Source organism: Lepus europaeus, chromosome 17, assembly GCF_033115175.1.
Source record: "Lepus europaeus isolate LE1 chromosome 17, mLepTim1.pri, whole genome shotgun sequence".
Taxonomy (NCBI): Eukaryota; Metazoa; Chordata; class Mammalia; order Lagomorpha; family Leporidae; genus Lepus; species Lepus europaeus.
Window position 1 is genome coordinate 76,213,549 of NC_084843.1, and position 13,114 is coordinate 76,226,662.

General features: G+C 41.0%; 1 protein-coding gene across 3 annotated transcripts in view; it reads right to left on the minus strand.

Annotated features, from left to right (window-relative positions):
- Window positions 1–13,114, minus strand: part of WAPL (WAPL cohesin release factor) — a 90,570-nt gene that overhangs the window by 30,365 nt on the left and 47,091 nt on the right. For 2 of the 3 annotated variants that reach the window (XM_062215020.1, XM_062215019.1), the window contains exons 5-7: window positions 3,049–3,144; window positions 1,066–1,218; window positions 656–792 (exon numbers count right to left, since the gene is read on the minus strand). In XM_062215020.1, coding sequence (XP_062071004.1) covers window positions 656–792; window positions 1,066–1,218; window positions 3,049–3,144 — 386 coding nt within the window. Of the gene's footprint in view, window positions 1–655; window positions 793–1,065; window positions 1,219–3,039; window positions 3,145–13,114 lie in introns of all 3 variants that reach the window. The other variant, XM_062215018.1, reaches the window with a different exon arrangement.

Sequence of the window (13,114 nt, forward strand, 5' to 3'; positions counted from 1 at the left end):
TGGCCCGGGAGTGCAGTGGAGGATGGCCCAAGTCCTTGGGCCCTGCACCCCATGGGAGACCAGGATAAACACCTGGCTCCTGCCATTGGATCAGCGCGGTGTGCCGGCCGCAGCGCGCCAGCCGCAGCGGCCATTGGAGGGTGAACCAACGGCAAAAAGGAAGACCTTTGTCTCTCTCTCCCTCACTGTCTACTCTGCCTGTCAAAAAAACTAAAAAATAAAAAAAATTAAAAAAAAAATTCTATTTTATTGATATACTACAACTGACTGAATAATTCATCCAAATCAGAATATTCAATCCATTAGAGTATACAAAAGATCCACACCACAATATGCTTAATTTATTCTAATTATCCTTTGATGACTGAAATTTTGAGAGGGAAAAAAACACTTTAGCGTACTGACTCTTCCTTTAAGCATCTGGAAACTGAAGCCTCAAATCTGCTAAAAAGGCTATGATCACCCAAAGCTTTCCCTCCATCACACAGAATCAAGTGCTTTTGAAGAAACTGATTACATTTTAACATCACTGGCTACATACTACATACATGATAACAAAAAAATCTCGCTTTTTAAAATAATATTCTACCCATTTGGAAAAATTTAGTGAGATAAAGCATGAGCATAATTATAAACTATAAAAATAAGATCTTACCTAAGGCAACGTGTGTTTAGAGGCTGAGTGCTCTTTAAGCCACTTAACAAGTACTCAATGTCATCAGTGAATTCCTGATTTTCACCAAATTCCACCACATCATTGAAGTGCTTCACGTGCTGAACAACAGTATAAAGCTGCCAAGAAAAAAACAAGCCCAGCTCTTTTTAAACTATGAACTAGCATTATATAAATCCATGGTTCACTGTACTTCATAATAAAGAATATAAGCTCGTTAGATAGATGGCAACAAAAAAACATTCTTAAGACACTGGTAGTGGTAGGAGACAAGGCAAGTCTGTGGTTCAAAACTATGAATATCAGTGCACTGATATTTAAGACACTTAAAGGCTAAATATTAACATACAAAAATCTATCCACGTGCAGTAAAACTATACATGGCTGCTTACTTCTTTGTCTTCTTTTCTGCATTTCAGTGCAGTAACTATATCTTGGTAGGGCTGAGTAGGTATTGTCACAGTTTTTATCACTTTGAGTGGTGGTGCAGGAGCCTTAAAAACTCCATCATCTTTTTGATTTGGTTCCTTTGAAGACAGCCTCACCTATTAATAAAGGTATTAAATTAGTTGCTCTAGATAAATATAAATAACATCTTGTCTATCTGTCAAATTTAGGTTTGTTTTTTTTTTTTTTTTTTTTTTAAAGTAAGAGCTTTAAAAAAGGGGGAAGAGGGAGGCCCATACAAGGTCATAAAAGATACTTTAAATTCCATGCACTAGTAGGTAAGACTTATATTTTACACACAAAAGAACCACTCAGGAATTCCTTCTGGTCTTTTTAACCTTATATTTTAACACAGTTTGTTATTTGCCTCAAGGACCACTGAAGGAATAAAGAACCACAACTGCATGCAAAAATAGCACTGATAGGCTACTAGGGAGCAGACAGGAAAAACTATTAACAGATAAACTAAAGAATGTTAAAAGCTTAAGAATCTGAGGTAGTTGAAGATAGAAAAAAATCAGCTCTAACAATACCATGTATATGTGTCATAAAATCACTACTATGTATGAGGATGAGCTTATACTATCAAAATAGTTTAAAAAAAACTAACAAGAGAACAGGAAACTGGAAAAGTATTTCAGATGTACCTCTATTCCCACTTTTTCCTGTTATAAAGAACTCACTCCTCAGCGCTGGCGTTGTGCCATAGCAGGTAAAGCCGCTGCCTGTGGTGCTGGCATCCCATATGGGCGCCTGTTCAAGTCTTGGCTGCTCCACTTCCAAGCCAGCTGTCTGCTATGGCCTGGGAAAGCAGTAGAAGATGGCCCAAGTGTTTGGGCCCCTGCACCCACGTGGGAGACCTAGAGGAAGCTTCTGGCTCCTGGCTTTGGATCAGCGCAGCTCCGGCCATTGTGACCATCTGGAGAGTGAATCAATGGATGCAAGACACCTCTCTCTCTCTCATTCTCACTCTCTGCCTCTCTAACTCTGCCTTTCAAGCAAATAAATAAATCTTAAAAAAAAAAAAAAAAAAAAAAAAAAAAAAAAAAAAAACCTCTCCTATGGCAGCTTCCAATGACAGCTTTAAGCCACAAGTTTTATGTATGACACTATCGCTTTCCTTGTGAAGAAAATAATTTTATAGGAATCTCTTCACAAATGTGTTTTGGACTGCAAAATGCTATTGGAGTGGGGTTGTTTGGCAAAGGGAATAAGGTGCTGCTTGCAATGCCGACATGCTGTATCAGTACAAATGGTTTGAATCCCAGTTACTCCACTTCCAATATAGCTGCCTACTAATGCGTACCCTTGGAGGCAACAGATGGCTTAAATACTTGGGAACCTACCACCCCTGTGGGAGATCACACTGAGTTTGGAACTCCTGAGTTCAGCCTGACCCAGGCCCAGGTACTGTGGGAAACTAGGAAGTGGACTAGCAGATTAAGAGCTTTCTCCAACTGTCTCCTGCCTTTCAAATAAAAATGGAGAGGGGAAGACTCAAGATTTTTTTTTTTTTTTTTTAAAGTACTACTAGGATGCAGGAAGAGGTTCTCATTAAGCAATGAAAGCCCTGTGAGATCTATATAGGATATAATTTACAATACAACACTTAATGGTTATTACAAACTTCAAATTAGGAATAATTTGTTCTTAAACCCTCAACTACAAATTCCATGAAATGCAGGCCACGAATAAAAACAATCTTATTGTTTGAGGCTTTCATTTATAATCTAGTAGCACTAGAATTTCTGCTACCCTCTCCCTGCTCTCACTCTTTTGTAATCTGAAGCTCCTAAATTTCAATAAAGACCAAAATAAACTGTTAAATGAAAAACCCACAGACTTACAAATTATAAAACAAGACAGTAACTACTTAACGAGTTTCTAACCTAATAAAGGACACAAATGAGTACGCGTACTTCACTTACTGTGACATTCTGAGGTTTTACTACTGGTGGCCCAGGTAGTTCTTCTGAGTCTGGATGGTTCCAATGTCTGGCATTATATACAGCTTTTGTAGGCGACTAAGAGAAATGAGAGAAGTATCAACTGTTTGCATTTTTTATACCAAAGTGTCTTCATAGCTTTACAAAAGTGTCTCACTTCAACCATAAGGAGTAACTTAAATCCATAAACATACATCCTAGTCAAAGATAACAGACACTATGTGGGTGCATTCCCGTCATGCTTCCGTGGCTATGGCAGATACAGTCGCTGCGGGAATCGACAGTTAGTGCTCTGGGCCACTAGAACAACCAAGAGAAGATGGGTGCTTGAAAGGAAACCCCTGGCCAGCACTATATTAATCGAGTAGTCACTGAATCCAGTTCAGTATGTTCTTTGACAAAACTTGATCCACATTCTACTGATTCAGCCCCAGAATCATCTAACAGTAGGAAGCCGGCAGCTTGGAACCGGTAATATATGTCCATGTTCACTTAATGTGAAAGCTTTAGGGACAGATGTGTGCCATCATTCAGTAAGTCTCCAGACTTTATAAAGGTAAATATGGCACACACAGCAAATATTACAAAACACAGTGTATCCTAAAGAAATACCATGGTATAACATTCATATATTTCACAGCAAAATGTGAAAATTTATACGATAAAATGGGATAAAGATGTAAACTACCTCACATTACTTCAGGTTACTGTGCCACAAAATCAATTTACTTAAATTCAAGAATAAAAACCTCTTAATTTTTACCCTTGAACTTCAGAATTTAAAATAACTGTGAACCTACAGAAACAAATCTAGGGGCCAGTGCTGTGTCATAGCAGATTTAGCTGCTGCTTGTGCTTGCGGGCACTAGCACACTGTATCAGAGTACAGCTGGAGCACAGCTGCTCCATTTCCCATCCTTCTTCCTGCCAATGCACCTGGAAAGGCAACTGAAGATGGCCCAAGTGCTTGGGCCCTGTGGGAGACCAAATGGAGTTCCTGGCTCCTGACTTTGGCCAGGTCCAGACCTGGCTGTTGAGGCCATTTTGAAGGTGAACTGGTAGACTGAGTGCTTTGCCTTTCAAATAAATACATCTTAAACAAGAAAAAGAAAGACTGACAACATGGAAAAAAGAAGCACCTCACCCTGTATGTCTTTTAAGCAGTGATTTTCTTTTTTTAAAGAGTGATTGATTGATTGATTGATTGATTGATTTGAAAGGCAGAGATACAGAGAGGAGAGAAAGAGATCCTCCATCTGCTGCCTCACTCCCCGAATGGTTGCAATGGCCAGAGCCAAGAGCCAAGAGCCTCCTCCAGGTCTCTCACATCTGTGCAGAGGACCAAACACTTGGGCCATCTTCCACTGCCTTCCCAGGCGCAATGGCAAGGAGGTGGATTCGAAGTGGAGCAGCTGGGACTTGAATCAGCACCCACATGAGATGCCAGCACTGCAGGCAAAGGCTTAACCCTTTTTACGCCATAGCGCCAGCCCCATAAGTAGTGATTTTCTTTCTGTTTACAAGACAGTGGTCTCCATATTTTCAGCACTATGTGGAAAAAAATAATAAGTCGAAAAACAAACTTTAAGATCAGCCAAAATCCACACTAGAAAATTATTTTGCCTTATAAGCTGAAGTGTAGCAACATAATTGATCCCACACAGTTAACATTTTATTGTCTTTCATAAAGCACAAAGTCCCTCATTTGTATTATGTATATAAACCCATTACTTTCTTAAGCACCAGGTTTGCACAAAGTGAAGATACATTAGTAATCTGGCAACTTAAAAACTTATGTGATAAGTTGATCTGGCTACCTAAGTCCACACAGTGTATCAGCACACATTATTCATTTATTCATTATTTTTGAAAAGCAGACAAAGAAACACTGGTTTACTTCCTAAATGCCTGCAACAGCCAGTGTTAACCCAGTTTGAAGTCAGGAGCTGGGAATTCAACTTAGGGCTCCTGAAAGAGTGGCAGAGACACAAGGACTTAAGCCATCACTGATGCTTCCCAGGTGCACAATAGCAGAAAAGCTGGAACAGGAGTAGAGCCAAGACTCAAATTCAGGAACTCTAACTCGGTATGTAGGCATCCCAAGTGGTGTCACCACACAAAACACATGCCAACCTCAATACAAGACTGTAAAACCTAGTTCTTGGGACAGGCTTTTGGCTAGGTGGTTCAGATACCAGTTAGGATGACTGATTCCATACTGGAGTGCCTGGATTTGAAACGTGGCTCCATTCCTGACTCCAACATCCTGCTAATGCAGATCCTGGGAGATAGCATGACAGCAAGAGTAATCGGGTTCCTGCCATACACAAGGAAGACCTGGATTGAGTTCCTAGCTCTTGGCTTTGGCCTAGCCCAGCCCTGGCTATCTGAGGAGTAAACGAGCAGATGGGAATCTATCTCTGTCTCTTTCTACACAAAATCAAAATTCAATAAATTTCTAGTTCTCTACTCCCTATGTTCATTTCAAACATCAGCTCTATAATCAGTGTACCTGCTGGTTAGCTGAGGCTAACAATAAATTACTGATAAGAATAAGTGATTCAAAGCTCAAGCATTATTACTTTAAAAAAAAAAAAAAAAAAAAAAGCCTGATGCAGGGCCTCTGTTGTGGTACAGCAGGTCAAGCCACTGCCTGCAATGCAGTTGGCTGCTTGACTTCCAATCCAGCCCCCTTCTAATTTGCCTGAGAAAGCAGTGGAAAATGGACCAAGTGTCTGGGCCCATCAACCACATGGAAGACACAACACAGATAGAGCTCCAAGGCTCCTGGCTTTGGCCTGGCCCAGCTCTGATAGTGTGATCTCTTCAGCTCTGCAGCCACCGTCCCACCCACCAATAAACTGCCTTTCAAATAGATACATTTTTTAAAGGCACAGTTTACAGAGGAATGGGGGGGGGGGGGACACAGAGAGGGACTTTCCATCCAATGATTCACTCCCTCAATGGACAGGACTGGGATGGTCTGAAGCCAGGACCCAGGAGCTTCTTCTGGTCTCCTATGTGGGTGCAGAGGCCCTAGGACTTGGGTCATCTGCTGCTGATTTCCCAAGCAAATTAGCAGGAAGCTGGATCCGAAGTGGAGCAGCCAGGACTCGAACTGGCACCCGTTGTGGGATGCTGGCAATGCAGACAGTAGCTTTACCCACAACAATTCTGGTCCCAAATAAATAAATCTTTAAAAAAGAAAAAAAAAAAAAAGATCCAGGTAATAATCTTTTGGTTAATAAGGTTATCTAGTTCCCTGAATAATAAAATATCAAAGGAACTGAGGGTTCTAAATTAAAATACTTTAGAGAATGCCAAAAACAATGTGCTATGCTGATATTACTGATAACTGTGTGACGATACACCATTCATTTTAGTCTATCACCCTTCTAAGAAATTTGGACTGGTTGGGTCTGGCAGTGTGGCATAGTCGGTAATGCTGCGGCCTACCATGAATGCATCCCATTTGGGTGCTGGCTCGTGTCCTGGCTGCTCCAACTTCCAATCCAGTTCCTGGCTAATGGTCTGGGAAAAGCAACAGAGAATGGCCAAAGCACCTGGGCCCCTGCTACCTATGTAGGAGACCTGGAAGAAGCTCCTGGCTTCTAGCCTCAGCCTGGCCCAGTCCTGGCTGTTGCGGCCACCTGGGGAGTGAACCAGTGGATGAAAGAACAATTTTTGCACCCTCCCTCCGACTCTATAGCTCTGAGTTTCAAACAAACAAATAAATCTTTAAAAAAAAGAAAATTGGACTGGTCTACCCATCTAACATCTAATATCTGTGATAAGCAAATAGGATAGCTAACGTGAAAAAACAAATAGCAAGTACTACTATTATAAGCAAACAGACTTGGGACATACCATTCTCATCTTAAAAACCCTCAAAGCATAATGGTAGGGGCCGGCGCTGTGGTGCAGTAGGTTAATCCTTCAGTGCCAGCATCCCATATGGGTGCCAGTTCTAGTCCCAGCTGCTCCTTTTCAGATCCAGCTCTGCTATGGCCTGGGAAAGCAATAGAGGATCCTTGGGCCCCTGCACCCCCATGGGTCACCCGGAAGAAGGTCCTGGCTCCTGGGTTCCAATCAGTTCACCACAGGCTGCTGTGGTCATTTGGAGAGTGAACCAGCAGATGAAGATCTTTCTCTATGCTTCTCCCTCGCACTGTAACTCCACCTCTCAAATAAATAAATCTTTAAAAAAATAATAGCATAGGCGTTGTTGCACAGCATGTTAAGCAATCACTTGATGTGTGTGCCCCGTATTGCAGAGTGCCTGGGATTGATCATGCACCACCTGCCCTTCCATCCAGCTTCCTACTATTGTGAACCTGGGCAGCAGCAGGTTATATCTCAAATAGCTGGGGTCCTACACCTACAGACACCCAGATACAGTTTCTGGCTCTTGGCTTTAGCCTGACCCAAGTCCTGGCTGTGGCAGGCATTCAGGGAGTGAACCAGTGGATGGAAAATTTCTTTCTCTCTATTGTTCTGCCTTTCAGATAAAAACACTTTTTTAAAAAGCCTTAAAGAATTTTTACAAAAGTTACGAGAAAGATGTACAAAGATTAGGGTTATCTTTTTGTCCTTTAAAACTTTTTAATAATCAAATAATCCCAAATTGTCTTAAACTACGAAAAATCCCACATTAAATATTAAGTGTATTAAACCACTTGAGGGAAAATTATAGAAATCCCGAAACTAAAACCATCAGTGTCTGTACTAATAATTAGATACTGTAATAAGTAATACACAAGATTGTGTGGTAAACCTAATCCATAGCTAAAGGGCCCAAGAAATAAAGTCAGAAAATTGTTCCTCTCTGCCTGATTTAATAAATTTTGTGAGGAGTGGTGCTGGTCTTCTAAGAAGGCAGTGGCTATCTTTAATGAAAAAACTGTGAACTCCTATCTACACTAAGAACAATGTACACTACTGTTCAGCTGATTGAGTATAATTTCAGAAGTATGAGGGTATTTCAAGAAAATCAAGTTAAAACATTGTTTAAAATCCAAGCACAGTGCTTCCATAATATACTTTTCCCATTTTGACTCTACCCCTGATCTTGGGCATAACAGGCTGGGGCAACCGCAGTACTGTAAACAAACCCTGAATACTTTAATAAGACTTCTATCTTGTGATGGGAAGAGCAAAGCACCCTATATCTATTTTATATGACTTAAAGAGTTTGAGTAAACATGGTACTGTTATTCACTGAACAACATGCAAGGCATCTAAGAACCCTGTGGAGAAGGGCTGATATCGGGGACAACGGTGTGAACTCTGTTTTCTAGATATGTGAGTCTACATGCATGGGTGAATGTATGTTTCTACGTATATACGTAAATAACCTGCTGCTGCCCAGGTTCACAGGCCTGATTCCACGCCTGCAGCTGAGCAGGTACAAAGTGAACTTGGAATATTATGTTACACTAGAAAGTAAGGAAGTGCAAGTAAGAGTGATGGGGGTATGGCACAGGGACACATAACCAGCTAGAAGAAGCTCTACTAACCAAATCAAGACAAACTTAGCTCCAAAATAACTAAATACCATAATGGACTATAAACCACAGGAAAAAAACAGGGATTCACTGAAGTCAAATTCACAGAAACACAGAGTAGAAAGGTGGTTGTTGGGGTGGGTACTATGGCACAGCAGGCAGAGATGCTGCTTAGGACACGCGTATCCCATTTTGGACTGCTGGTTCCAGACCTGGCTAATCCCATGCTTCCAATCCAGCTTCCTGCTAATGGATGGCTCAAGTACTTGGGGTTTTGCCACCCACACGAGAAACCCAGGGAAAGCTCTTGGATCCTGGCTTCAGTCTGACCCAGCCTTGGTTATTGTGGACATTTGGGCAGTGGACAGATCTTTTTCACTCTGCTGCCTTTCAAATATATAAGGGAAGATGGGAGGGAGAGAGGAGCAAAGCGAGCTACAAGCTAAGGGCAGAGAGGGGATTTTGGTCAAATGAGTACATTCGAGTATACGATGATTAAGTTCTGGCAATCTAATTTACAGCACGGGAACTACTCAGTTATATACACTATATATTTGAAAAACAGCTAAGAAAGTAGATTTTAAATGCTCTGACAACACATATATACATAAAATGGTAAATATATGAGGTGATGGATTAGCTTGACAATAATTATTAAATCACTTGAGGGAAACAGTAATTATTTCACAATGTATACGTATCATCAAAATATGTTGAACACTTAAAATATATACTACTTCTGTACATCTCAACAAGCCAGAGGGTTGAAGAGCAAGAATGGATTCCATACCACTAAAAGAAAAATAAATGGAGAGAAGATCAAGCTCACATTTATAAATGTAGAGGGACTGGCAAAATGTGGAGGGAGTAAAGGAGTTAAAAATAATCATTTTAGAGGCAAGTACTTGGTGCAGCAGTTAGGTTACCACTTAGGATGCCTACATCCTCTATTAGAGTTCCTAGTTCATGTCCCAGTGTTCCTGCTTTCATTTCATTTATATATTTTTTAAGACTTATTTATTTGAAAAGTAGAGTTAGAGAGAGAGAGAAGGAGAGACAGAGGTCTTCCATCCACTGTTTCACTTCCCAAATGGCCAACAATAGCCAGGGCTGGGCCAGTCCAAAGTCAGGAGTCAGGAGCTTCTTCTATGTCTCCTACATGAGTGTAGGTGCCCAAGGATTTGAACCACCTTCTGCTGCTTTCCCAAGAGCATTAGCAGGGAGCTGGATTGGAAGCGGTTCAGCTGGGACTCAAACTGGCACACATATGGTGCTGTAGGCAGTAGTTTTACCCACTACACCACAATGCCAATCCCAAGTACTCCTGCTTTTAATCCAGCTTCTGCTAATGTGCACCCCAGGAAGCAGCAGCCAATAGCTCAAGTACTTGGATCCCTGCCACCCACATGCAAGACCTAGATGGGTTCTGGGCTGGCTGCTTTGGCTTGGCCTAGTCCTGGCTATTGTGGGCACATGGGGTATGAATCAATGGATAGAAGATAGCTCTTTCTCTAGCTTTCAAATAAAATGAAAATAAATTTTTAAAAAATTTAAGATACTTTTTAAAAATTATTTTATAGTCAATGTAGCAAACACTGATATCAGGAAATTATCAACATGTATATTTCATAAATCTAAGTGCATACTCTAATGAAGAGCAGAGTATTTGAAAAGTCTTGAAGTGTCTCTTCAAAGACTGCCTTTTGATTAAAAGAGATAAACAGTGTGGAATACCTTGACATCTTTCCAATGTGGTACCCTGAAAATGACCCATTATTATCCATGCAATACTCCAACCTACAACGCACAATCTGAATCCAATCAAGAGGGAACAGACTGAGGCCGGTGCTGTGGCACAGTGGGTTAAGACCCTGGCCTGAAGCACCGGCATCCCATATGGGCACGGGTTCTAGTCCCGGCTGCTCCTCTTCTGATCCAGTTCTCTGCTGTGACCTGGGATAGCAGTGGAGGATGGCCCAGGTCCTTGGACCTCTGCACCCATATGGGAGACCTGGAGGAAGCTCCTGGCTCCAGATGGGCACAGCTCCAGCCACTGCAGCCATCTGAGGAGTGAACCAGCGGATGGAGGACCTCTCTCTCTGTCTCTACCTCTCTCTGTAGCTCTTTCAAATAAATTAAAACAATCCTTAAAAAAAAAAAAAAAAAGGAAACAGACTAACCACAGGATTGTTAACATCATAAAAGACAAAGAAAGGCTGTGACAATGTTCCAGGTTAAAGGAGACTAAAGAGAGACATGACAGCTAAAAGCTAATACTACACTAATCTGGGGAGGGGAAAAAAAATACCAGTACAAAGGACATTATTGTGTTAACTGACAAAACTGGAACAAAACAGTAGATTAGGTAAAAATATATTAACAACATTACATTCAATAAAATTGATAACTGTAATATAGCTATGTAAGTGATTAGGAAATTTACATTGTATTTAGTAATAAGGTACTATAACATATAAAACTTCACCTAGAATATTCAAGGGAAAAAAATCAAGTGTAAAGGTAAGTGCTGTGGTGTAACAGTAAGCTGCTGTGCCACCTCCAGCACCAGCATCCCAAATGGGCATCAATTGAGTCCCAGCTGCTCCACTTCCAATCTAGCTCCCTGCTAATGCACCTGAGAAAGCTGTGGAAGATGGCTCAAGTACTGGGGCCCCTGCACCCACATGAGACCCAGAAAAAGCTCCTGGCTTCTGATGGGCCCAGCCTCAGCGGTTGCAGCCATCTGAGGAGTGAACCAGAAGGATGATATCTCTCTGTCTCTATCTCTCTCTATCTCTGCCTTCCCCCCCGCAACACACACACAGAATGAAAGAGCAAATGCTAATAACATTATCAGGATAAACAGTGTCTGTTCTATGTAGTCTTACTTTTGCAACTTACCATACTTATCAAATTATTTACAACTAAACTCTGTTTTTATGATACTAAATTTTTCCAACTCAAAATCTATCTAAATTTAAACTGTCTCAGAAAACCTGAAAAATACCAAAATAATGATCACTCTATCACTGAATATTTTAATTTCATGAAAAAACTATCAAATACAAAGAGTAAAAATGAAAAATCAAGAGTAACAAGACAAATATAATCTCAATACAGACAAACCATACAAAATGGGAATAAAGATATCCTTCACTTATATTCTGAAACTAAACATTTTTCAATAACCCACCAGTAACAAATTTAAGCTTAACGATAATACTTCCTTGGTTGACGTACTGCAAAAGACTATAACAGAACCACTACTTGGCGTAAAGTTAATACAAGTTTTCTATTTTTAATGGCCCTTCCTAAAAAGCCAACGAGTCACTGACAGCTTTTCCTGATGTGGCTTCTGAAAAGCTCAAAGATTTACTTACGGTATATCTATTCTGTCTCCTGGCCTCAGACTTGCCCAGTCCTGGCTGTCGCAGCCATTTAAAGTCTCCCTCCTCTCTGACTCTGCTTTTTCGAATCAGTCAATCAATCAATCTTTTTAAAAAAAATTTAAGAAGTTAAGAGAGATTCAACCTAATCTCTTATAGGTAAATTATAATGGATGTATTAATAGATTGGATGATGTAAAACATGAAAATGTAGCAGTAGGCACTACCTGAAATGAATCTTAGAGAAAAAGATAGGTAAGAATCTCTACATGCACTGGGACAGTTCACCTAGTCCAATAAAAAACATATGAGAAACCATGTTATTAGTTGTGACTATAAAAATCTGCTGTGATATCCATGAGAGGAGAATGACAGATAAAGCCAGCTATGAAGTTAACAGGAAAGAATACTGTTCCAAGAATATTTTACACCTGTAAAGTGCTATAGACACTCTAATTTGAGCAACTACTGCTTTCTTACAGGGAAACCTTATTCACTAATCACAGACTATCAGAAACTCTGCCATATTATCAGCAAAAATAAAATACCCTATATTAGCTTGGAATCTCTTTGATGGAGACAGAGCCTTGATTTAACCCATATACTTGGAACTTCAAATGAGGGATTTCTGGAAGAGGTAGAGCCAGAGAGAGGTCTTCCATCCGCTGGTTCACTCCCCAAATGACTGCAAAGGACAGGGCTGAGCTGATCTGAAGCCAGGAACCAGGACCTTCTGCCAGGTCTCCTACACACGTGTAGGAGCTCAAGGAGTTGGGCCATCTTCCACTGCTTTCCCAGGCCACAGCAGACAGCTGGATCAGAAGTGGAGCAGCCAGGCCTAGAACTGGCACCCATATGGGATGCCAGTGCTGCAGGCCGCAGCTTTAACCCACTGAGCCACAGCGCCGGCCCCAACAAATACTTTCTTAACAGAATTTTTAAATTTTATTTATTTTTTTTTTAAAAAACAGAAGGAGAGAGAACGCGCTTCCATCCGCTGGTTCACCCCCAGAGACTGGAATAGCCAGCACTGGACCAGATCAAAGCCAGGAGCTTTATTGAGTCTTCCACATGGGTGATAAGAATCTAAGCACCCGGACCTTCTTCTGCTCCTTTCCTCGGATATTAGCAGGGACCTGGATCAGAAGTGAAGCAGCT